The sequence below is a fragment of the Lithobates pipiens genome, unplaced genomic scaffold (genome assembly GCF_037356315.1).
Source record: "Lithobates pipiens isolate NorthernLeopardFrog02 unplaced genomic scaffold, aLitPip1_a1.2 Scaffold_18, whole genome shotgun sequence".
Lineage (NCBI taxonomy): Eukaryota > Metazoa > Chordata > Amphibia > Anura > Ranidae > Lithobates > Lithobates pipiens.
In genome coordinates this window covers 390124917-390151222 of record NW_027507758.1, presented here as the reverse complement: position 1 = coordinate 390151222, position 26306 = coordinate 390124917, and the positions used below count along the sequence as shown (strand labels likewise).

Here is a 26306-nt window from a genome sequence, read left to right as displayed (position 1 = left end):
TTACTGAATATGCATACAAATGAATGGTAATATGTATGAAGTATATGAGTCATCAAGCTTATGTAAATACATTAGGACCTGACAGCTAAACACTGCATATTTTTATTTACAGATATGTGTCTTGTGCATTAGGCTGTCCTTATGAAGGAAATATTGAACCTCGTAAAGTGGCAGAAGTAAGAGACTTGTTTACTATTCATATTTTTTTCTTTTTGGTTTGTAACATTGCTGGTTTAGAGATTAACTTTATGTTTTTTTGTTTTGTTTTGTTTTTTGTATTTTTATACAGTAGAAATTTGTAATAATTGAATATCTACATAGTCAACTTTGTTGTATAGGTCTGCAATATTGAAGTTTCATGTTAGCCTATAATTCATGGTAAAACAGTAAATTGCTGCTTCCTTTGTTCAAAATAAACAATTTTTAAAACTATAGTATATATTATGTGTTACTTAGGTATCAAAACGATTGTACAGCATGGGCTGCTATGAGATTTCACTTGGAGATACTATTGGAATTGGAACCCCTGGTAGCACTAAGAAAATGCTTGAAGCTGTGATAAAAGAGATTCCAGTTCATGCGCTGGCTGTCCACTGTCACGACACATATGGCCAAGCTCTGGCTAATATTCTTACAGCATTGCAGGTAAAGCATTTCAAGTCATAAGATCAGCCTTTATTGTCAATAAACCTGAACCAAAAGATGCCGATATTGGCACATTTTTAAAATTAAAATAAGATACATGTTATACTCACCTGCTCTGTGCATTGCACCGAGCGGGCCTGGACCTCCTCTTCTGGGTTCCCCCACTGGTGAACTTGGCTCCTGCTCCTTTTCCTGTGCCCCCATAGCAAGCTGTCTGCTATGGGGGTACACAATGCATGCTCACTCCCGAGCTGCGTGTGTCTATTGAGGCACACTCCATAGACACACGCAGCGGGGCTTAGCACTGCCCTTCCCTTCCGCCTCACTGCATTTGATTGACAACAGCAGGAGTCAATGGCTCCTACTGCTGCTCGAGTGTGAAGAGGAATTTTATACTCAATGGGAAGACTCCCTGTGTAGAAGACAAAAGCCGTTCAAATGTTTAGGCTGCATACTGTATATACACATCCCCTGTCCACACAGCAAACCATGAGAGAAAATGTTTCTCCAAAACACCGCAATGATCTCAACACCACTTTACAAAACATAATACAAAAACATTCATAAAAATCCATGACAGCTCATCACCTTGGTGGATTGCCTCATTGGTCAATAGAGATGTCCACAAAACCAGATAACGTGAGCAAATTTAAGCACTGTAGGAATCTTATGCCGCGTGCACATGATTGGACTTTCCCGCAGACTTGGTCCGACGGATCAGAAACCGTTGAACAAATCGATCGTGTGTGGGCTCCAGCTGACTTTTTTTCCCCAAAAGTCCGATGGACCTAGAAATAAAACATGTTTCAAATCTATCCGATGGACTCAAGTCTAAAGACTAAAGATTGGGAAAACTGTTCGTCTGTGTGCTAATCCGACGGACCAAATACGACGCAAGGGCAGCTATTGGCTACTGGCTATTGAACTTCCTTGTTTAGTCCCATTTACGTCATCTCATTCAAAATGAATGGACTTTCGAACAAAATTAGTCCAGTCCTGTGTGGCCAAGTCTGTTTCGTTCAGAAAGTCAGTCGAACCTCAGCTGAAAGTCCGTCGGGAAGACCGCCAGGCCTAGTCCGTAGAAAAGTCTGGTTGTGTGTACGTGGCATTAGTCTTGTGAGAATGGCCCTGTATTCAACTGAATGCAATATAGGATAATGAGAGCTGCTGGAGGCATGCCCACACTTCATACCTGTCTAAACCTTTTTGTTTTCTTAAAGTAATAAAAAAATCCCTCTAAAAACACAGTTTGTCTTAGATACATTATAGATGGCAGTTATAAGATCAGTTTTATGAAATTGTGTCTTAGATAACATTTATGAATGGAGGTGGACCTTTCAATCACCCACTCATCCTCCATTTATAGATGACTATTTTATCATTGGGGGATATGGAATCCATTCCATGCTGCTCCTTTAAACATAAATAGATTTGAATCTAGCTTGTTTCACACTGTGGCAAATTTTAAAAGAATAAGGGAATACCAGTGTTCCTGACTCAGTTTAGCAGGCACCAGACCTTATTATTGTCACAATATACTGTAGAGTATACTACAATAGAATTTCATGGCATTCATAGGTTGCTTAACTTCAGAAAGTAGATTAATGTATAATGTGAATGTTTTAGCAAGTGGCAGGTGTTCTATAAATGTTGAAGCTCATACTGTATGTCAGATGTTAAAAGCTCATTTATGGTTTTTTTATGTTGCCTTGCCTTGGTGAGGTCAGTTGTACTAGGTGTCAAAACAGAGTTGATATGGAAACTGACAACTTAAAAAAAAGAATGAAAAAAAAAGAAGAAAAATAGAATACCGTATATACTCGAGTATAAGCCGAGATTTTCAGCCTCTTTTTTGAGGCTGAAAGTGCCCCCCTCGGCTTATACTCGAGTCATCGCTGTCTGCCCGCTCGATCAGCGTGTCGAGCAGACAGACAGCGGCCATTCTGATTCAAAAGCCGCGCCTCCGGCTCCCCCTTCGCCTGTGATAGGCGGAACACTGAATTTCCCAGCAGCCTGTGTTCCGCCTATCACGGACTTCGTATCATCCTCGTACTACGGACGAGGATGATACGACGTCTGTGATAGGCGGAACACAGGCTGCTGGGAAATTCAGTGTTCCGCCTATCACAGGCGAAGGCGGCGGCGCAGCTTTTGAATTTTACAATGGCCGCCGACGAACGAAGAGGGCACGGGACGGAGGCAAGGCACAGGACGGCACGGCACGGGACGGGACGGGACGGGACCGGAGGCAAGGCATGGCGGCGAGGCACGGCGGCGAGGCACGGAGGCAAGGAGGCTCGGCACGGGACGGAGGCTCGGGACAAAGGCTCAGGACACAGGTAGGCTGGACACACACACACACACACACACACACACACACACACACACACACACACACACACACACACACAGGGATGGATGGATGGATGGAGACACACACACACAGGGATGGATGGACGGACACACAGGGATGGACGGACACACAGGGATGGACGGACACACAGGGATGGACGGACACACACACAGGGATGGACAGGCATGTCTTACCCTCGGCTTATACACGAGTCAATAAGTTTGCCAGTTTTTTTGGGGGTAAATTGGGGGCCTCGGCTTATATTCGGGTCGGCCTATACTCGAGTATATACGGTAACTAGTCTCTACTCACTAAACAGAGGAAATGATGCCCTGCCTGAGGACTGACCACCATGTCTACCTTTGCCTGTGGACACATTTGTTGCTGGCCTCCTTACACTGCCTCTCCTTGTTGTCCTCCCAGACATTATTGGGAGGAAGGGGGCAGTGCTTTTAAGCAAATGTAAAGAAGAACTTGAAATCTGTAGGTAGATTCACTTGTCAATGTAAAGAGGTGTTTGGTGCACGTTTATTTGAGTACTCACACTACACAGACACACTCCATGGATACACTATAATATAACGCGCCAAGCGTACAGTGACACGCAAAACTATATGGTGATAAACTGGTAGTAACACACACAGAACTATATGGCGTTACATTGGCAGTGACGCATACAAAACTATATGGCATTAAACTGTCAGTAATGCAAAGAGAAATAAATGGTGTTAAACTGGCAGTAATGCACACAGAAGTAAATGCCATTAAATTGGCAGTAATGCACAAAACGATATGGCGTTAAACTGGCAGTAACACACACAGAAGTAAATTACGTTAAACTGTCAGTAACGCACACAAAACAATATGGCTTTAAACTGGCAGTAATGCACACAGAAGTAAATGGTGCTAAACTGACAGTAACACACAAAACTATATGGCCTTAAACTGGCAGTAACACACACAAAACGATATGGCGTTAAACTGCCAGTAACGCACACAGAAGTAAATGGCGTTAAACTAGATGATGTTAAACTGGCACTAATGCACACAAAACGATATGGTGTTAAAGAGGGATTCCACCAAAAAAAAAAATATTAAAAGCCAGCAGCTATAAATACTACAGCTGCTGACTTTTAATAAATGCACACTCACCTGTCCCGGGTTCCAGCGATGCCGGCAGCCGAGGCCGATCGATCGCTCGGCTCTCGGCTGCTGCCGCCGCCATTCTAGGTGAGGGAATCAGGAAGTGAAGTGAATCGGCTTCACTTCCCGGTTCCCTACTGCGCATGCGCGAGCCGTGCCGCGCAATAGGAAATCTCCGCGCTGTCACTGGGACCTGTGTGTGTCCCAGCAGACAGCGCGGCAGGGCAGGAAATGGCGTAGACTCCCACGGGAGTCTATGCACGGAAGTGGGTGAAAATACCTGTCTTTGACAGGTATCTCCACCCCACTCCCCCCTGAAAGGTGTCAATTGTGACACTGGAGGGGGGGAGGGATCCGATCAGCGGAGGTTCCACTTTAGGGTGGAATCCCGCTTTAAACTGCCAGTAACACACACAGAAGTAAATGGCATTAAACTTTCAGTAATGCACACTATGTAGCGTTAAAGTGGCAGTAACGCACACAGAACTATATGGCGTTAAACAATAACGCGAGTGCGCATGCGCGGGCGCGCCGTAATGGCTGCTTAAGCTAGGTGCTCCGCATCACCTCTACCCCGCGATAGCCCTAAGCGCCGCTACACCGATCAAATTGACCGGATTCCACCTTCTCGGCACAGGGGAACGTAGCGTGACCGTTCCTAGATGCCGGGCCCCGCCGCCAGACGAGACCTGGGACCGGACTTCCACAGGGCCGGAGCGAACGGGTGTACCAAGATGGCCGCCGGACAATCTGTTACACAGCCACACGCGGCCTCCGGAGAAAAGAAGCCAGAACACAGGCAGGTGATCGCCCCGGCTACTCTCTCATACTCCCAGGTCGCCCAGGGAGCCCAACACCTTCTTCAAACGCCCTCCCCAGCCTCCACAGAGTCTCTCCTGGGCCACCATGCGGCAGACAGTGCCCTGACTCCTCTAGGGCCTACCTCCCCGAATCTCCTGGAAGCCCACTCTCCATATCTCCCTGACCAGGACTCATTATCACAGCAGGGAGACCTGTTCCACAAACTCTCCACACTCCTGGAAAGAGGCCTAGCTAACACGGCAGCCCAGATCACGGGAGATATGAAATCGGACTTTGCAAACTTAGGCTCCAGAATGGAAGCCATCGAGAACAAGCTAGACATTACTGTTTCCCGCACTAACCAAAATGCTGCCCATATCCAGACCCTTCAGGAGCAATTAGATGTGGCCCTATCAAGGATCGATGACCTGGAAAATAGATCCAGAAGATATAACCTCAGAATTCGAGGCCTACCTGAGTCCTACACGGATGTTTCCGCAACAATTCAGGATTTTTTTAAGGAGTTAATTCCGAACATCCCGTCCCATCGCTTGGAGTTAGATAGGGCCCACAGGACCCTCGGTTCCATGAGGAAAGATGGTTCCCCGAGAGACATTCTCGTCAAACCACACTTCTATGCTGTGAAGGAGGAGATTCTGAAGCAGTCCAGACTGCAACCACAGATAACCTTCCAGGGTCACCAACTCCAGATCTTCGCAGACCTGTCTCCGGTTACTATTCAGAAGAGGAGAGCCCTGAAGCCTCTGCTTACAGTCCTATCTAATCAGGAGATCAAATACCGTTGGGCCTTTCCTTTTGCTGTCAGATTCAACTACAACGGGCATCCCTACGCCTTCTCCAGTCTCCCAGAAGGTGAAAAGCTTCTTCTCCATCTTAAACTCATCTCTCATGAGGCGCCCATGGAAGTAACGGCTAATTATGCTGCATCTGCCAAGCGTCCGCAACCATCAAGCCCGGTCTCTCCAGTCTGGATCCCTGGGAAGAACAAGAAATCAAGAGAGGGAAGACCCCCATAATGTGACTCTCTTCATTTTTTGATCCACCTGTTTGCTCCTGGATTTGTTTTGGATCGAATGCCTGGGTTAGGTTTTCCCGTCTAAGAGGGGGTTGGGATTCCCCTCTAGTTAACCTACCCCAGTGAGATCCCTTTCTCAGGTTTATTTTTCTTTTACATTTGACTTGCTATCCGGCAGTTGGGGTCGGGATTACCCCCTACTTTTTCCCCTTTTTTCTTTTATCCAAAGGCAATCTTTATGGCATCACATTTTTTTGTGTCTGCGTCCCCTAGAGCTCCCCCCAGGACAATTTTCTGAGAGACTTAGTGTCTTTTGGAATGGTGATCTATTCACCATTTATAGCTGGGGGCTCGGGGGCGTGGCAGGCTGTCTGGGGAAGGGGGGTGAGGCCCCTATATCTCCGGGGATCACCCCCCCCTCGGTCATCTGATCAGGTTACATCTGTTTCCTCAGTCCTGATGCCTGGTTAGAGACTTTAGCCGGGTCGTTCACATGTTCTCTTTGTTGGTAATGTTTAGGATTTCTAGTTTAACCTCGCTTATCCTTACAGGCCCGCTTCCACCTATTCTTGAGAGGGAGGGGGGAATGGGACCGGTTTATTATCAACTTATTGTCTTAACTCTATAAATACTAGTCTTATTATTCTTTTGTTAGCATATACTTGACCATTATCAATCCTGTTTAACTTAGTTATAGTGCTGTACCGGGATTATCCCGGAGGGAATTTTTCTATTCATTTAACTGGTTATTAGTTCAGTAAGGGGTAGAGGTGACCCCCTTGCGCCTCAACCCTCACCACAGAGACAAGTCCTTGTCTCTGCGTGTCAGGGAGTCGGCTCTGGAATACAGACGCCGACGTTTATTACTCTGCGGACCCTAGGGGTACTCTCCCCTGGGCTACGTAGATCTCCTTGGAAGATGTCTTACTTTCTTGCTTTTATTTCTCTCTTTCTCCCCTTTTCCCTCCCCTCCCCCCTTTGGAGCCAGGTGATAGGAAGTTCGCGTCAGAGGATCCAGTTCTCAGGCAGGATCACCCCACCGCCATTTACCAGACCTGCGTGGAAGAAGCTCGTTATGGGTAAGAGATATCCACTTTTGCAGCCTTTCACCACCGAGGTTCTATGACAAACTCAGATAACACTAAGAGGCCTCTTAGAATTGCCTCTCACAATGTACAGGGCCTTAATTCCCCCAGTAAGAGGAAACTAGCATTTGAGCATTATCGCTCCCTTAACTTAGATATTATCCTCCTACAGGAAACACATTTTCCAATCCGGTACAGCCCCAAATTTCTTCACCCACGATACCCAAATTTTTACTTAGCGAACGCCGAGAATAAAACCAGAGGGGTGGGAGTCCTTTTCGCTAAATCTTGTAGATTTGAGCATTCTTCCACCGTCAGAGACCCCGAGGGTAGATACATATTGGTCAAGGGCCTAATTGAGGGAGTCCTTTACACCATAGTTTCATATTATGCCCCGAACAAGGGTCAATCCAAATTTTTTCAAGACCTTCTAAGGATTCTCTGGCCCCTCACTGAGGGCAGGGTAATTTTTGGGGGAGACTCTAATGTTGCTTTTGATCAAGGGCTCGATAAATCCAGACCGCAAGGATCTCAACTCACACGTCCCACTAAGGCTAGCCTATCTATTGCTAAGAAACTACATGAATATGGCCTGATAGATACCTGGAGGGAGTTGCACCCAACCAAGAGAGATTTCACCCACTATTCTTCCCCACATCAATCCTATGCTAGAATTGATCATATCCTGGTCCCGCCGGGGATGATCCCTTCTATACACAAAGCATCGATTACTGATGTTTCCTGGTCAGACCACTCAATAGTCAGCGTCTCAATACACAAGGTAGTGACAAGGGTAGCGGGGTTCCATTGGAGGCTTAATGAATCTCTTTTGAACGATCCTAGCTCATCAAAAGACATTGAAGACGCCTTGAAAGAATACTTCCTTCTTAATGCAGTGGGAGGAATCTCACCAGAGACTCTATGGGCTGCCCACAAAGTCGTGATTAGGGGTAAAATCATAGCCATAGCTTCACGCATTAAGAGGGAACGTACGTTCTTCATTAAAAACCTTGAAACCAAATTCAAAACACTACAATCCCAACACAAACAAGACCCGTCGAGGGCCCTGGCAGACTTGGTTGACGCTTCCAGATTAGAGTTAAACTTAGCTTTGACTGCCAGAACAGAAAAAGAAATCCGGTGGAGCAGTGCCAAATTTCATTGCCAGAAGGATAAGATTGGCTCCATGCTGGCAGCCAAATTATCGCCCAAGACTCATACCAATACTTTCCCCAAAATTAGAACTGCAGGACAAGCCCCCTCTGCCAACCCCACTAAAATACTTAGAGCGTTTCAGGATTACTATGCCAAGCTCTACAGCTCGACATCAGGGGATGACCGGCATGTAGATGAGACCTTACTGAGGGACTTGCCCATCCCAACACTCTCAAAGGACCACAGAGAACTCATGGAAGCCGAAATCTCAGAGGAGGAGATTAAGGATGTTATAAAATCTCTTAAAACAGGGTCAGCCCCAGGACCGGATGGTCTCTCCTCGCCATACTATAAGACCTTTGTTGACATCCTGGTGCCACATCTGGCTAAATTTTTCAATTCATTAACCAAAGGATCCCCCCTGGACCCCCAGTTGAACTCCGCGTACATCTCGGTCATCCCTAAACCGAATAAGAACTGGGAAGAAGTAGAGAACTATAGACCCATATCCTTAATCAATAATGACTTAAAGATTCTCACAAAAATCCTTTCCAATAGGCTAGCCTCCTTTATTAGTAGATATGTACATAAAGACCAGGTGGGATTCATCCCGGGACGTCAAGGGCCGGATCTAACCCGTAGAGCTATTGATATAGTGTCGATCCTCCAATCCAACTGGGAAGGAAATCCCAAACAAGAGGGCATGCTTTTATCCATGGACTTACATAAAGCCTTCGATTCTTTAAAGTGGCCTTATATTTTTTCACTCCTGGAACGCTGGGGGTTTGGTGATAGGTTTATGGGCATTCTACATTCCTTATATTCCACACCCTCGGCATCAATTCGTCTTTTGGGTCACTACTCACAATCACTAAACATAGCGAGGGGTACCAGACAAGGGTGTCCGCTCTCCCCTTTGATATTTGCTATAGCTATTGAGACTCTGGCCATAGGAATCCGCACCGACCCCAATATACAAGGGGTTTCCTGTGGATCTCAGACACATAAATGCGGTCTATTCGCAGATGATGTGCTCCTTTTCATTACATCCCCTATCACATCCCTTCCAAATCTATGCAAGCTCCTAGACACCTTCTCAAGGGCGTCAGGTCTCAGGGTTAATTACTCGAAATCTCATGCCCTCAATGTTTCGCTTCCCCAGTCCATGGTTGACACCTTACGAAGCAGTTTTAAATTTGAATGGAAAGACAACTTCCTAGACTACCTGGGGATCAAACTGACTCCCAAGGTGGAACAACTTTATGCGGCCAACTTCCCTCCTACCTACAAGAAATTAGAAGCAGACTTGCGAAATTGGGCCCAGGGGAACCTCTCTTGGTTGGGTAAAATTCATTCACTCAAAATGACACTTCTCCCCAGGCTACTATATTTATTCAGGGCAGTTCCGATCAACGTCCGGTCGGACCACCTGCAATCCCTTCAGAAAAAGATGTTGCGCTTCATTTGGGGCAAAAAGGGACACCGGCTGCCTTGTAACACGTTATACAGACTTAGGAGAAAGGGAGGTTTGGGTGTTCCTAAACTGTCTTGGTACTTCCAAGCGGCCAGACTAGCTCAATTGTCCACAATTTACTCTAGACTTGAGAAACCTGACTGGTTGAATATAGAGAGACAAGCTGTTCCTACGTATACCCTAGATTACCTACTCTGGATCCCTCACAAGGAGCGGCCTCCCATCCTCTCTCCAATATTATCTCAATCTCTAGCTCTCTGGGACCGAATGAAACTGAACTCTTCCTTAGTCTCCAACTCCCACCCCCTGGCTCACATTTTTAACAACCGCAATTTCCCACCTGGGTCAGACATTAAAGCATTTAAATGGTGGTTGGATAAGGGGCTGTACCGGATTGGCCACTTTTTCACAGCTTCAGGCCCCATCACCCTAGCATACTGCAAAAAGAAACTGGAGATTCCGAATTCGGAACTCTTTAGATTTTCTCAAATTCTACATTTCCTTAAGGGGCTTTGGAAAGAAAAACCGGCTCCCCCTAGCTTTACTGATTATGAGGCATGGTGTGGACAAGCCACGGACCAAAGGGGTGGAATCTCGGTGATTTACCAGGCTCTAGCTCAGAATAGCAATAAGGCCTCCTACATGGAAGCCTGGGAAAGGGACCTCTCGCTTCAATGGGATCTGGAGTCTTGGTACTCCTCTTTTGACAAAGCCTATAAAGGGGTTAGGTATATATTACTAATAGAGGCTAATATTAAGGTGATAACTAGATGGTATCTGACACCGTCCAGGTTGGCCCACATGTTCCCCTCAACCAGTCCCCTCTGTTTCAGGGGCTGCGAGTTGACGGGAAGTATGTCCCACATTTGGTGGGAATGTGTAAAGCTTAGGTCCTTTTGGAAGCAGATGTTCAACTTAATCTTTAAGGTGACGGGCATACAGGTACCTAGAACCCCGGTGGTAGCTCTTCTTAATGGTCCTATCCCGCAGACTGGCAAATCCACTAGAGTGTTAATTCACTATATGTTGCTAGGGGCCAAGATTACCATAGCGAAAGCTTGGAAACAGCCCAAAGTTTCGATCCAAGCTGTTAAACGTAAGATTTCATGGATCATGACACAAGAAAAAGTCACGAGTAGTCTACTAAACTACAAGGAGAAGTTTGAGGTTATTTGGGAACCTTGGGCAAAACACGTGGGCATCTCCCTCATTGTGGGAGTCCCACCGCTTAGGACCAGCTAAATAACAATAGTCCAGTTTTGCTCCTCTCACCTGGCTCAATGTTTCTCCCTCTTTTCCCGTCCGCCCCGCGGGTCGTAATGTCTGCATCCCTTGAAGACGCCCTTTTCAGTTTATACTTTTACTACAGAACTGCCCGAGCTCCAATTGCTCCCCCTGGCTCCCCCTGTCTCCCCCGCTCCTTTCCCCTTTGTTCTCCCTATCTAAATGCCTCAATTCTTTCCTTCCTTTATTTCTTTCTTTCTCTTTATTCTTTTACAAGAGTAGGCGATGGTGGTGCCACACCGGAGCCAAATCATCTAGGTTGACCTAGAAGGGACCCAGGATAAATTCCAATTTCTTAATTGTCTGAATTGGTGGGTCTCCCCTGATAGCTTTAAGATGCTCCTTACAATTCCTTGCCGCCCTGTGCCTTTCGCAGATTTGCAGTGGGAATAGGGTCTAGCGGGGATTCGGGGGGGCGACGGCCCAACACAGCGAGCTCCCATTAGGGGTGTTGGGCAGTTCTCCCTGGCTCCCAGATTCCCGCCCCTCTGCTTTCCCCCTTTTTCTTGCTAAATTATAGCAATATAGATAGAATACATGTTTTTCCTTGTAATTACTGGCTATAAGTACAGATTTTCTACTGCTTAATCTCTCGGAGGACCGTAAGGTTTTTGTATGTATCGAAGATGTCCAGTAGTGTGACTACTTTGGTCTTTACTTCTGTTCTGTTGTTGGCACCTGAAGTGTTTCTGTATTTTTTTGTACTTTGTACTTTGAAAATAAAAATCTTTGAAATTAAACTGGCAATAACGCACAATACTATATGATGTTAAAATGGCAGTAACGCACAAAACTATATGGCGTAAACTGGCAGTAACGCACACAGATCTATCATATATGGCATTAAACTGGCAGTAACATACATAGAACTATATGGTGTTAAAATGGCAGTAACGCACACAGAACTATATGGTGTTAAAGGGGAGGGCCACCCTGAAAAACAAAAAAATGTTAAAAATTACAAAAAATCTAAAAAAAAATAAATGAAAAAAAAATTTTTTTTTTACTTACCAGAAATGCCTGTTGCTAGGCACTTTATCCTAATCTTCCTCTTCCTCCTCCGCGGAGATCTTCTGTCTTCTCTCTTCGTCGCGGCGTCTTCTGGGTAATGAGTCGCGCTGTGTTCTGGGAACTGTGTGTTCCAGAACACAGCGCGTCCCATTCAGAAAGCGCTGCGGGACTCGCGCATGCGCAGTAGCTGCGGGACTCGCGCATGCGCAGTAGGAAACGGGCAGTGAAGCCGTAAGGCTCCGCTGCCTGTTTCCCTTACAAGGGATGGCGGCGCCGGGACCCGAGAGCCGAGGGACGGGTCGGCCTCGGGCGGCCGACATCGCGGGCGCCCTGGACAGGTGAGTGTGTTTATTAAGTCAGCAGCTGCAGTGTTTGCATCTGCTGACTTTTTTTTTTTTTTTTTTTTATAACCGGCCCTCCGCTGCTGGCAGTAATGCACAAAACTATATGGCGTTAAACTGGCAGTAATGCACACAAAATGATATGACGTTAAACTGGCAGTAATACACGCAAAATGATATGACGTTAAACTGGCAGTAACGCACACAAAACTATATGGCATTAAACTGTCAGTAATGCAAAGAGAAATAAATGGTGTTAAACTGGCAGTAATGCACACAGAAGTAAATGCCATTAAATTGGCAGTAACGCACAAAACGATATGGTGTTAAACTGGCAGTAACACATACAGAAGTAAATTACGTTAAACTGTCAGTAACGCACACAAAACAATATGGCTTTAAACTGGCAGTAATGCACACAGAAGTAAATGGTGCTAAACTGACAGTAACACACAAAACTATATGGCATTAAACTGGCAGTAACACACACAAAACGATATGTCGTTAAACTGCCAGTAACGCACACAGAAGTAAATGGCGTTAAACTAGCTGATGTTAAACTGGCACTAATGCACACAAAACGATATGGTGTTAAAGAGGGATTCCACCAAAAAAAAAAATATTAAAAGCCAGCAGCTATAAATACTACAGCTGCTGACTTTTAATAAATGGACACTCACCTGTCCCAGGTTCCAGCGATGCCGGCAGCCAAGGCCGATCGATCGCTCGGCTCTCGGCTGCTGCCGCCGCCATTCTAGGTGAGGGAATCAGGAAGTGAAGCGAATCGGCTTCACTTCCCGGCTCCCTACTGCACATGTGTGAGCCGCGCCGCGCAATAGGAAATCTCCGCGCTGTCACTGGGACCCGTGTGTGTCCCAGCAGACAGCGCGGCAGGGCAGGAAATGGCGTAGACTCCCACGGGAGTCTATGCCCGAAAGTGGGTGAAAATACCTGTCTTTGACAGGTATCTCCACCCCCCTCCCCCCTGAAAGGTGTCAATTGTGACACCGGAGGGGGGGAGGGATCCGATCAGCGGAGGTTCCACTTTAGGGTGGAATCCCGCTTTAAACTGCCAGTAACACACAAAGAAGTAAATGGCATTAAACTTTCAGTAATGCACACTATGTAGCGTTAAAGTGGCAGTAACGCACACAGAACTATATGGCGTTAAACTGGCAATAACGCACAATACTATATGATGTTAAAATGGCAGTAACGCACAAAACTATATGGCGTAAACTGGCAGTAACGCACACAGAACTATCATATATGGCATTAAACTGGCAGTAACATACATAGAAATATATGGTGTTAAAATGGCAGTAACGCACACAGAACTATATGGTGTTAAGCTGGCAGTAATGCACAAAACTATATGGCGTTAAACTGGCAGTAATGCACACAAAATGATATGACGTTAAACTGGCAGTAATACACGCAAAATGATATGACGTTAAACTGGCAGTAACGCACACAAAACTATATGGAGTTAAACTGGCAGCAACACAATCAAATAGACGGTGTTCAACTGTCACTACACTGACGCTATCTGAACTGTACCTATACACTAATGTAAAGATTACTGACACGGTATCACTACACTACACTGAAACAATCTGAGCTGTCCCTACTCTACACTAATGTATGTATGAACGACACAGTCTAACTACACTACAGTGAAACTATCTGAGCTGTCCCTGCTCTACACGAATGTATGTATGAATGACACAGTCTAACTACACTACAGTGAAACTATCTGAGCTGTCCCTACTCTGGCTGCACACTATGCAAAGCTGAATGATGGTCCTCCTCCCTAGACTGACACTAAACTAATATTCTACACTGACAATTGTAGCAAAATAGCACAATATAGCACACTAACTAACTAATAGCACTGAACAGAGCCCTGTTCTATCTCTCTCCATGTCAAAATCACACTGAAAATGGCTGCCATTGAAAGAATACTTTTATACTGTGGGGCGGGAATGAGCCATGATTGGATAAAGTCATGATGACAGTGTCCAATCATGACTCTGACAGTACTCTGTGCCCTGATTGGCTGAAGCTTTCACTGATTCAGCCAGTCAGGGCTTGTAATGCACTGTTCAATGCATGGTGGTCGGTTTGGGGGGGCCGAACAAATGGTCGAATGACCCGTTTGTTTGGCTGTTTCCCAAATGACCGAACAAATAAAGTTTGGCCTGAACTTATGCTCTGGCCAAACCGTTCGCCCATCCCTAGTTGATAACAACATGTTGAGCCAGGTGCTGGGAATGGGTATTCGCCAGTATATCTTTTCTTTGGATGCTATTATGTTACATGAAATGGTCTATTTATCTGATGCTCATATATTTGTCTTGGGCAGATGGGAGTTAGTGTTGTGGACTGTGCAGTATCTGGTCTTGGTGGATGTCCTTATGCAAAAGGTTCAACTGGGAATGTTGCAACAGAAGATGTACTTTATATGCTAAATGGACTTGGTATTCACACGGTAATACTTTGAGTATATTTTGCTTATTTTATTATTTTTATGCTTATTTTGTGATTTACTATATTTCTGTTCCATCTGATAGGCAGGAGTATGCTTGTCAGATTTACACACAGCCGCTGGGAATGTGTGTAAAAAAAAAATAATAATTTGCTGCTACACAACAATTCTGATACCCGGCCTGTTTCTATATGTAAACAAAGCAGCTATGAGTTTTCGAGTGATGTCATAGATCATATATGGTCATGGCTATATATGGTCAATGATGTCAGGCAGTAAAATCAAAAAATCTAAATGCATGCGTTTCCCTTTTAAAACCCATACCAGATCCTTTTCATTAACTCTAGAAATATGCACATATACAGTCCCAACCTTAGTTATAAACAGTACTCCTGCATTAACAGCGCTCTATTCCATTGATCAAATAGATATGTGCCAAAAACAAGCATACACTAAACATTAGTGCAATTAAATTAATAGAACATGAAATTCATAAAAATTCCAAAAGGTAAGATCAAAGTTCATAAAAAGAGTGAAGTGCTCCAGAAGCCCTCAGGTTAATAGGAAATCCTCAGAGAAAATGCACACCACGTCATGCAGGTAAAGAAGACCTCGTGCTCAGTGTGACCCCCCTTTGCTTATGCACTTACCCCTAAGGGGTTAATCTGAGGTGCTGTAAATGTTATATACTTTGAGTGATTTTGAATGCAAGAATACTATGCCTGGTGTACTAGTGTAGTGGTGATCAGGGACACTGACTGTTAATAGTGTGCAAAAAGAAAATGCAACATTTTTATTTTTTTATTTACCTTTTTTTTAATCTTTTTACATTTTTACTATAGTGATGTTGTACTGCTTTGAGGAGGTGATCAGGATTTTTTTTCCTTCTTTTCACTATGATTGCTTATAACAGTGATTATTTAATCACTGTTATAAGCAATCATTTTTATGAATGGCCTTCATTAATGTGTCATTGTGTGCTATTGTGATAGCTGCGATTGGCTACAGCTATCACACGGTTCAGCTCTGCTGTGATTTTCCTGTACCATGTGACCAATCACAGAGATCACAATAGTACACAAGGAATGGCTATGAATGAAAGCCAGTGTGTACTATTGATGTGATTGTTGTGATTGGTCACAGCAATCACATGGTATTATGACCAACCCAGAGCAGATGACAGTTTGCGCTGCTGTGTGCATGCACAAGGCGTGCTCCTGGAGGAGGTCATATGACATCCACCCAGAATTAGAAAGGTCTCACCCGACAGTTATTTTACAATAGGCCTGGGTGAGAAGTAGTTAAATATGAGGGGCCCCAGATTTCCCCCCTCTATATAGGTCTGGCTACTTATTCTACAAAAAGGTAAATATAAAAAAAAACACATTCACAAAATAGTGAAGTCTTTTATTAACAGAATTCCCCCAAAAAAGTCTCACGTTGTAAATCCATCATCAATCACGTCATCTAGCAATGTATATAGAGTATCAATCATGATGAATAATGATCCCAACAACCGACTAACACAAACACAACAACCCCACCCAACGCACTCTCATTGTGAACTGACACCCTGCCTGCCAGTTGGTGAATATCAACAAGTCGACCAGTGATGCTCTCCAATGTCATTGATCAAGGGCAATGAGATCATCGTTTGCTAGGATGCTGGCAGCCACCTACATCAAAAACCAACCAATAATGCTATGCTGCTTTTTGCATTCTAGCAACCAGTGATGCTTATGGCCTGGTATTAATGCTGTCACTAAATGAATGTTTTCCTGCTGCAGCAGCAGGAGGTTCAGGCAGGTGCATATGGCCTCCATAGTTCTAAACTCGAATATCGTCCCTAAGTACCAATCATCAGGAGCTGCAGCTCTGACATTAGGAAGCCAAGCACTCCTCCTCTACCAAGATGGCTGTCTTCACAGAGAGACGCAATGCAGAACAAGGCATTGTAAGCTAGTATTAGGCAAAAGACCTGCTACAGTGAGTCTACAGGCAATACTGATAACTAGTCGTTTGCACTCTGCTTACATCTCTTTGGCACAGCACCCACAGTGCAGATATTAGCAAAAATGTTTGGCACATCTATAAAATGCCAAATGTTTTTTTATAGGCTCATAGGTACCTGCTGCATTTCCGGGCAGTGAAAGCTCAGGTTGGGAGACCCAGCCCTTTCATAAATGAGGCTGTTTGTATGTACAGACCAATTTCAGCATGAATTGCTGCTGTTTCAAGGTGCTTTGTTTATGACTGATTTAACCTGTTATCTGTGTGTATCTGTACAATATAAAAAGTGCATATAGTCTATTTGATGAATCTCCCTGATTGGGATGCAAAGCCATCCTGTCAAGCACTCGTCAGACCAATTTATGTATTTGTTTTACCATTATAATGGGAGCTTTCTTCTCTCAAGCTGTTAACGAGCAAAGAGTAAACAGAGCTCATCGCTCTTCTGAACTTATGAACTATACTTTCTGCTTTCTGGTCACAACACAAATATTATGAACCACTGTGCACGACACACACTCTGTCACTTCTCAGCCCATGAAAGCACAATTTAATATAAACACAGGACCACAATGCAATGATTTTTAGAGCTGCTTGAGCACACAGCCAAATTAAAACATGTTTATCCTTTTATAAATTTGAATTGGACTCTTCTAATGCACAGAAAATTTTGAACCTGGAATGCAGATTAAGGATGGTCCCGATGTTCGATTCAAACATCGGGTGTTCATTTGTTCGTAGAACAAACAAACATATGGGGCACTCACGGCAAGTTCAACCACTGAGGAGCCCCCCATAATGCACTGCGAGATCTCAGTGCATTGATGGCTGCTGATTGGCCAAAGCATGCACCTGATCTGCATGCTTTGGGCAATCACAGCGTGATGTGCTGTGAGAGTCATGATTGCTCAAAGGCAGGGTGCCTTTGGCCAATCATGGCTATGGGGCTAAGTCCATGCCTCGCACTATATAAGGCTGCTTACACAGTGTCCGTATGTAGTGTGTTGAAGTGGAGATAGCATAAGCAGGTTAGTTAGTCGATAGAGCATGTAGTCAGTGTAGAATTATATATAGAGTACAGGTAGTGTAGAATATATACTATAGTGCAGTCAGTGTAGGTTATATATTACAGTGCAGTCAGTGTGGTATATATTACAGTGCAGCCAGTGTACTATATATTTTACAGTGCATGCAGTGTATAATTTTCCCGCCGAGCGCACGCAGATCTGCGTACTCGGCTTCCGGGGGTTATACCGGGATGATGCCCACACCTGCAGGCATCATCCCGGTACCGTTTTTTGCAGCAGGCGATTGGCTATCCAGGCATAACAACCGATGCGGCTAAAAGCCGCTCGGCTGTTATGCCGGAGGAGCGGGAGGGGACGTCCCCCCCTCCCGCCGCCTCTCGCCGCTGTTACCGGTGCTCCCGCTCGATCGGGAGCACCGATTCCCAATCCGACGCCTCCGGCTGCTGCGGAGGAACTGGAACAAAGCCGTAATCGGCTTCGTTCCAGTCTCCTCATCGTAAACACGGAAGCAACGTCATGACGTCACTTCCCGTTTACTCGGCTGCCAATGGCGCCGGTTTTAAAAAAATATCCGGTATTCAGAATCGCCGTTTTCAGCGATCTGAATACATTGAAGTGTAAAGGAGGGGTGGGGGGTCTTTTAGATCCCCGATCCCTCCATAAAGAGGACCTGTCACCACCTATTACTGTCACAAGGGATGTTTACATTCCTTGTGACAGCAATAAAAGTGATCAATTTTTTTTAAAACAATTTAGTCATTTTAAAATAAATAAAAAAATAAAAAACATTTTTAAAGCGCCCGCCGTCCCCGCGAGCTCGCAAAGCAAAGAAAACGCATACGGAAGTCGCTCCCGCGTATGTAAACGGTGTTCAAATCACACATGTGAGGTATCGCCGCGATCGTCAGAGCGAGAGCAATAATTCTAGCACTAGACCTCCTCTGTAACACTAACCTGGTAACCGTAAAAAAAATTTAAAGCGTCGCCTATTGAGATTTTTAGGTACCGTACTTTGTCGTCAATCTACAAGTGCGCGCAATTATAAAGTGTGACATGTTTGGTATCTATTTACTCGGCATAACATTACGCAAAAAAATTGGGCTAATTTTACTGTTTTTTTTTTTTTTATCATGAAAGTGTCCCTTTTCCCAAAAAGTTGCGTTTAAAACACCACTGCGCAAATATCGTGTGACATAAAATATTGCAACAATCGCCGTTTTATTCTCTAGAGTCTCTGCTAAAAAAATATATATAATGTTTGGGGGTTCCAAGTAATTTTCTAGCAAAAAATATGGATTTTAACTTGTAAACACCAAATTCCAAAAATAGGCTTAGTCATGAAAGGGATAATACATAATACAGTGCAGTCAGTGTAGTGTATATAACACCGTGCATAGGATATTCTACAATGCTGTGCAGTGTGCATATATTACAGTGCAGAGTATATAGTGCAGTGCATAGTATATACTACAGTGCAGTGCAGAATATATCATGCAGTGCATAGTGTATACTACTGTGCAGTGCAGAGCATATAGTGCAGTGCGTAGTTTATACTACAATGCAGTGCAAAGTGTATATACTGCAGCGCAGAATATTTAGTGCAGTGCATAGTATATACTACAGTGCAGTGCACAGTATATAATACAGTGTACTGCTGTGTAAATAACACAGTATAGTGCAGTGTATATAATAAAGTGCATTGTAGTGTGAATAACAGTGTTGTGGTGCTACTGACGTGTCGGTGTGTCATCACCGATAATATTTTTCTTTTTGAATATCAGGTTCTGTTTCTGCATTATTAGTACTCCCACTTCTGTGTTGCAGGTGCTATTCCTTCCATGTTAAAACACAGCAGGTGTTCTCTTCCAGCGTCAGCAGTGGTTCCCTTTTTCTTTTGGCCTTTCTTATTTATTTATTTTATTTTTTATTTATTTTTTTATTTTTTTGCAGCAGTGAAAAAAAAAAATTCTTCACAGTTGCTGCATCATTATTTTCTTTTTTTTTTAAAACATACAAATTATATATATATATATATATATATATATATATATATATAATATATAAAATGGTTTATAGTGCACCAAGCACACAAATATTACACCCAAGCACCATATTCCCTTCCCCACCAAAAAATAAAATATAACAATAACATGGTTTATAGTGCACCAAGCAAAAAAGAAAAAAATCCTCATCATGTCCAGAGTACCAGCAAGGAGAGTCAGACGCTCACAGGCCACCAAAAGAGGGCAAGAAGCCTCTGTGTCTACAGCGAAATATGATACAAAAAGAAAAAAAGTGCAGCGCTAAATAACCATTGAAAAGATCTTTAAAATTAAATCAGCCAGTCAGCTGAATGAATTTATTTATTTATTTATTATCGAGAAGTTGAATGAATGAATTTATTTATTTATTTAGTTTTAAATTTGGTGGGTGTCTGCATTAGTCTTATTCACCTAGGTTCTTTTCACCACTACAGGGAGGTTATATGAATTTTTTCTATTTATTTGTGTATCTGTTTTTCTATCACCATATGATATTTCATAGTCATTTATAACATTAACTAGTTGCTGACCGCCGGCCGTCAAATGACGGCCAGGCGGCGCAGCTATTGTGGCGGGAGGCCGTCATATGACGGCCTCCCGTTTAAACAGGGATGCGCGCGATCGTGCACGCGCATCCCTGTTTCTTCGGTGGCGGCGTGTCACGGAGACACCGCTCGCCACCGAAGGGGGTGAACAGCCATTCGTTATGGCTGTTTACCACGTGATCGGCCGTGATGAAGTCACGGCCGATCACAGATGGTCACACCCCCTACGTGCACGGCGCATGCGCGCGTGCACGTCGGTGACGGCGTGTTCCCCGGGAACACTGCTCGTCACCGACACTGGTAAACAGCCATTGGCTGGCTGTTTACCCACGTGATCGGCTGTGATCCTTTCACAGCCGATCACTAAAATGTAAACAAACCGCGGTAACGGGATGTTACCGGGTTCTCCTCCTCACACACCGATCGTGTGTGAGGAGGAGATTGCGGTAACATCTCATTACCGCCTACAGTGTACACCAATCACACTGATTGCCCCGCCCCCCAATAAAGAGGACCTGTCACCACCCCTCATAGTACCTGTCAATCACAGTCCATCAGAGTACCTGTCACAGTCCATCAGAGTATTTGAGTACCTGTCCCAGCCCACCAGAGTACCCGAGTACCTGTCCCAGCCCATCAGAGTACCCGAGTACCTGTCCCAGCCCATCAGAGTACCCGAGTACCTGTCTCAGCCCATCAGAGTACCCGAGTACCTGTCCCAACCCATCAGAGTACCCGAGTACCTGTCCCAGCCCATCAGAGTACCCGAGTACCTGTCCCAGCCCATCAGAGTACCCGAGTACCTGTCCCAGCCCATCTGAGTACCCGAGTACCTGTCCCAGCCCATCTGAGTACCCGAGTACCTGTCACAGTTCATCTGACTACCCGAGTACCTGTCCCGGCCCATCAGAGTACCCAAGTACCTGTCCCGGCCCATCAGAGTACCCGAGTACCTGTCACGGCACATCAGAGTACCCGAGTACCTGTCACGGCACATCAGAGTACCCGAGTACCTGTCACGGCACATCAGAGTACCCGAGTACTTGTCACGGCACATCAGAGTACCCGAGTACCTGTCACGGCCCATCAGGGTACCCGAGTACCTGTCACGGCCCATCAGGGTACCCGAGTACCTGTCACGGCCCATCAGGGTACCCGAGTACCTGTCACGGCCCATCAAGGTACCCGAGTACCTGTCACAGTCCATTAGAGTACAGAGTACCTGTCACAGTCCATTAGAGTACCGAGTACCTGTCACAGTCCATTAGAGTACCGAGTACCTGTCACAGCCCATCTGAGTACCCGAGTACCTGTCACAGTTCATCTGAGTACCTGTCACCGCCCTTTAGAGTACCCAAATACCAGTCACCAAACCATCAGAGTACCTATCTCCAGCCCATCAGAGTACCCGAGTACCTATTTGCAGCCCATGTCTCATAGAATATACGTTGGGGTGTTTGCTTTCCAAAATGGGGTCATTTTGTGGGTAATTTCACTGTCCTGGTGGTCCAGGACCTTCAAAAGTGTGATGGGTAGGAATGAAATAAGATGTGTCATTTATGCTCCTAGAATGCCTGAACGTACTACTTCAATGTTTGGCCCATCTATGTGGCCAGGCTGTGTAAAAGTCCTACACATGTGGTATCGCCATACTCGGGAGGAGTAGCAGAATGTATTTTGGGGTGTAATTTTTGCTATATACATGTTATGTGTTAGAAATATCTTATAAATTGACAATTTTGTGTAAAAAAAAATGCGTTTTAATTTTTTTTCCACATATTCCAAAAACTTCTGGAAAAAAATGAACCGTTCAAAAGACTCATTATGCCTCACAGATTATACGTTGGGGTGTTTGCTTTCCAAAATGGGGTAATTTTATGGGAAATTCCATTGTGCTGGTACTCCAGGGCCTTCAAAAGTGTAATAGGTGGTTGAGAAATGAGATGCGTAATTTTTGCTCATAGAACGTCTGAAGGTACTACATCAATGTTAGTGCTCTGTATGTGGCCAGGCTGTGTAAAAGTCTCACACACGTGGTATCGCCGTACTCGGGAAGAGTAGCAGAATGTATTTTAGGGTGTAATTTTTGCTATATACATGCTATGTGTTAGAAATATCTTATAAATTGACAATTTTGTGTAAAAAAAAATGCGTTTTAATTTTTTTCCACATATTCCAAAAACTTCTGGAAAAAAATTAACCATTCAAAAGACTCATTATGCCTCACAGATTATACGTTGGGGTGTTTGCTTTCCAAAATGGGGTGATTTTATGGGAAATTCCATTGTCCTGGTACTCCAGGGCCTTCAAAAGTGTAATAGGTGGTTGAGAAATGAGATGCGTCATTTTTGCTCGTAGAACGTCTGAAGGTACTACATCGATGTTGGTGCTCTGTATGTGGCCAGGCTGTGTAAAAGTCTCACACATGTGGTATCGCCGTACTCGGGAAGTATTTTGGGGGGTAATTTGTTGTATACATATGCTGTGTGTGAGAAATAACCTGATAATATGACAATTTAGTAAAAAAAAAATAAAAATAAAAAATCTTCATTTTGCAAAGAATTGTGGGAAAAAATGACAACTTAAAAAAACTCACCATGCTACTTACTTAATACCTTGGGATGTCTACTTTGTAAAAAGGGGTCATTTGGGGGGTATTTGTACTTTCCTGACTAGTTAGAGTCTCAAGAAATGAGGTACACCTGATGTACTGAAGGCCTGATCAGAAGTGATGAATTTTTAGTGATTGGCACCATAGATTGTAGACTCTATAACTTTCACAAAGACCAAATAATATATACTAATGTGGGTTATTTTTACCAAAGATATGTAGCAGTATAAATTTTGGCCAAAATTTATGAAGAAAAATTACTAATTAGCAAAAATTTATGACAGAAACGAAGAAAAAAGCATTTTTTTCACAAAATTTATGTTTTATTTTATTTATAGCACAAAAAATAAAAAACCCACTAGTGATTAAATACCACTAAAAGAAAGCTCTATTTGTGTGGAAAAAAGGACGCAAGTTTCATATGGATACTGTGTTGGATGACTGAGTAATTGTCATTCAAAGTGTGAGAGCGCTGAAAGCTGAAAATTGGTCTGGTCAGGAAGGGGGTGTAACTGCACTGTACTGAGGTGGTTAATTTCATTTTTTTAACTTTTCAATGGTTATTTAGCGCTGCACTTTTTTTCTTTTTGTATCTTAGCTCGAGTTGGTGTATCTGAACTCTAGTGCTGGCTGCTTTCTTGTTTTCTTGAACACAGTTTATCATTTTTAGTGTGAATCCCTGCTGGAGTTCCCCCCTTTTTTCTAGCGAAATATGATAGTCGTGAACATGGTGCATTCTGTGCAGACGGGGCATGCTTTTCCCTTTTTTTCCACTGCTGGCCGTGTTAATGATCCACAACATGCATAAGAGTTGGTGGAGTGGAAAATTAAGCCATCCTATTCCTCTTTATTCTCTGTCATCCAGGCTCATACTTTTTTGTCTTCATCCACAGCTGCCAAATGGCCTATTCCACTGGCTCCTTGTCCACAGCTACTCCTTCCGTAGGGCCACCATCATGCACAGAGGTGTCACCAGAATTATTTGAACACAGTGTTGGTCACATGCTGCTGGAGGATACACAGCAATTTCAATGCTCCAATGTTGGTTCCTAGGTTGAGGAAGGGAGAAACGTGAGCCTAGAGAGAGGGGGGTGCCACAGAAGGACAAGAAACTAGCAGTCATGTTCTCCCAGCTGCAGTATACTGCCAAGTTTGCTCCAGTGATGAGGAGGGAGGGCATGATGAGGTCATTGACTGTACTTGGGCGCCAGAGACAATAGAGGAGGAAATTTGGGAGGAGGCACAACTCAAATGAGGTAGGATGTCCTCCAGGGGCCGGTTTGAGGGCAGCCACCCTATTGCATCACACCACAAAGCTCCACAGGTGCAGGGTGCTGTTGACTCCCCACTGACTTCCAAAAGTTTATGGGCGTAGGCTTTTCTCAACACATGTGCAGTAGATCGCAGCGTTGCTGTTTGCAATCTCTGTCTAAAGCGGATCAAGCCTGGCCAGAACACCAGCCGCTTGGGCACCTCATGCTTGACAAGACATATGACAACCTGCCATGCAGGGCTGCCATCAGGGGGGTACAAGCAGTACTTAAGTCCCTTTTTTCAATGACTGTTATGTGTATTGCCGGGACCGACAATTCCTTATAGCCACGAGTAGTTTTAAATGACCTTTTTAACTTTATAAATGTAATTTTGCTCTCAGACTGTTCTAACCACGGGAAACATGCACCACTTTACAGGCATACTATAGACACCCCCCAGGTACGAAATTTAAAGGAATATTACACTTTTATTGTTTCACTTTATGCATTAGTAAAATCATTGCTCCCGAAAAAATAGCAGTTTTTAAAACTTCAACACTTGCATTGATACATGTCCCCTGGGGTAGGACCTGGGTCTCCAAACACTTTTTATGACAATAACTTGCATAAAAACCTTTAAAATTAGCACTTTTGATTTTTCATGTTCGTGTGCCATGGACTTTAACGGTGTTCGAACAAATTGTTTGGCTGTTAGCATTTTCACACTTGTTTAATAATAAAAGTAAAAAGAACAAACATAGTCAAAACATAGCCAAAGTTTGGTAACTGGAATGGATAGTCAGCCAAACAGAAGTCAGGGATTAAAGTAGTGGAACAGCAAGTAGGATCTGGAGCCAGAAGGGATGTCAGCAAAGTCATTCTTTAAACAGGAATGCAGGAGATAGTTTCTTGTGATGTGGTCAAGGCAAAGGCAAAGGCAGAGCTCCTCTGGACTCGATGGCTTAAGTAGGCAGGACTGACAAGCAGGATCATCAACAGCTGGCTAATTGTGGAGAGAGATGGGAGCTGGCAATTAGCCGACAGCTGAACGGTCAGCTCAGAGAAGAAAGGGCTGAGCCCAGCCCTGACAGTTCCCCCTCCTCAACGACTCCTCCCCCTCAGAGGACCTACAGAAATCACAGAGGAGGACAGGGGAATGTATTTCCGAGGATGAGACCCAAGAGAGGTCCTCCGGACCGTACCCTTTCCAATGCACCAGGTACTGTATACGCCCACGGAACCTACGGGAGTCAACAATGGACTGTACTTCATACTCCTCATGGTTCTCAACCTGTACAGGGTGAGGACGTGGCACCATGGTGGTAAAGCAGTTGCAGACCAAAGGTTTTATTGAGGAGACATGAAATACATTTGAAATTTGCATATTAGAAGGAAGGTCTAATGCATAAGCCACTGGGTTAATCCTGCAAAGAATACAGAAAGGGCCAATAAACCGAGGTATGAACTTAAGTGAGGGAACAAGAAGTCGGAGGTTGCGAGATGACAGTAAGACACTGTCCCCAACCTGGTAGGAAGGTGCAGGCAGGCGTCTGCGGTCAGCGTGGAGTCTGCACCTATCATTAGCATGACACAAAGCCTCCTGGACTTGTGCCTAAGTGGAGTAAAGACCACGGAGATGCTCCTCTAATGCAGGAATACTCTGTGGAACAAACGAGTCAGGCAACATGGAAGGTTGGAAACCATAATGCGCCATAATTGGGAACAATTTGAAAGCAGAATTCAAGGCACTATTGTGAGCAAACTCTGCCCATGGTAATAGGTCTGACCAGTTGTTATGATGGTCAGAAATATAGCAATGTAGGAATTGCTCCAAGGACTGATTAGCTAGTTCTGTGGCCCCATTAGACTGTGGGTGATATGCAGAGGAAAAAGCAAGCTGAATTCCCAACTGTGCACAAAAGGCTCACCAGAATTGCGACACAAACTGACTATCCCTGTCTGAGATAATCACCTTGGTTAGCCCATGTAAGCGTAAGTGGA

General features: G+C 44.4%; 1 protein-coding gene across 2 annotated transcripts in view; it reads left to right on the top strand.

Annotated features, from left to right (window-relative positions):
* The window catches only part of HMGCLL1 (3-hydroxy-3-methylglutaryl-CoA lyase like 1), a 143293-nt gene that overhangs the window by 103845 nt on the left and 13142 nt on the right, over positions 1-26306 (top strand). Inside the window, exons 7-10 of one of the 2 annotated variants that reach the window (XM_077487818.1) lie at positions 113-176; positions 457-645; positions 14694-14819; positions 16933-17054. In XM_077487818.1, coding sequence (XP_077343944.1) covers positions 113-176; positions 457-645; positions 14694-14819; positions 16933-17037 — 484 coding nt within the window. In that variant the 3' untranslated portion in view covers positions 17038-17054. The remainder of the gene's footprint in view (positions 1-112; positions 177-456; positions 646-14693; positions 14820-16932; positions 17055-26306) is intronic. The other variant, XM_077487819.1, reaches the window with a different exon arrangement.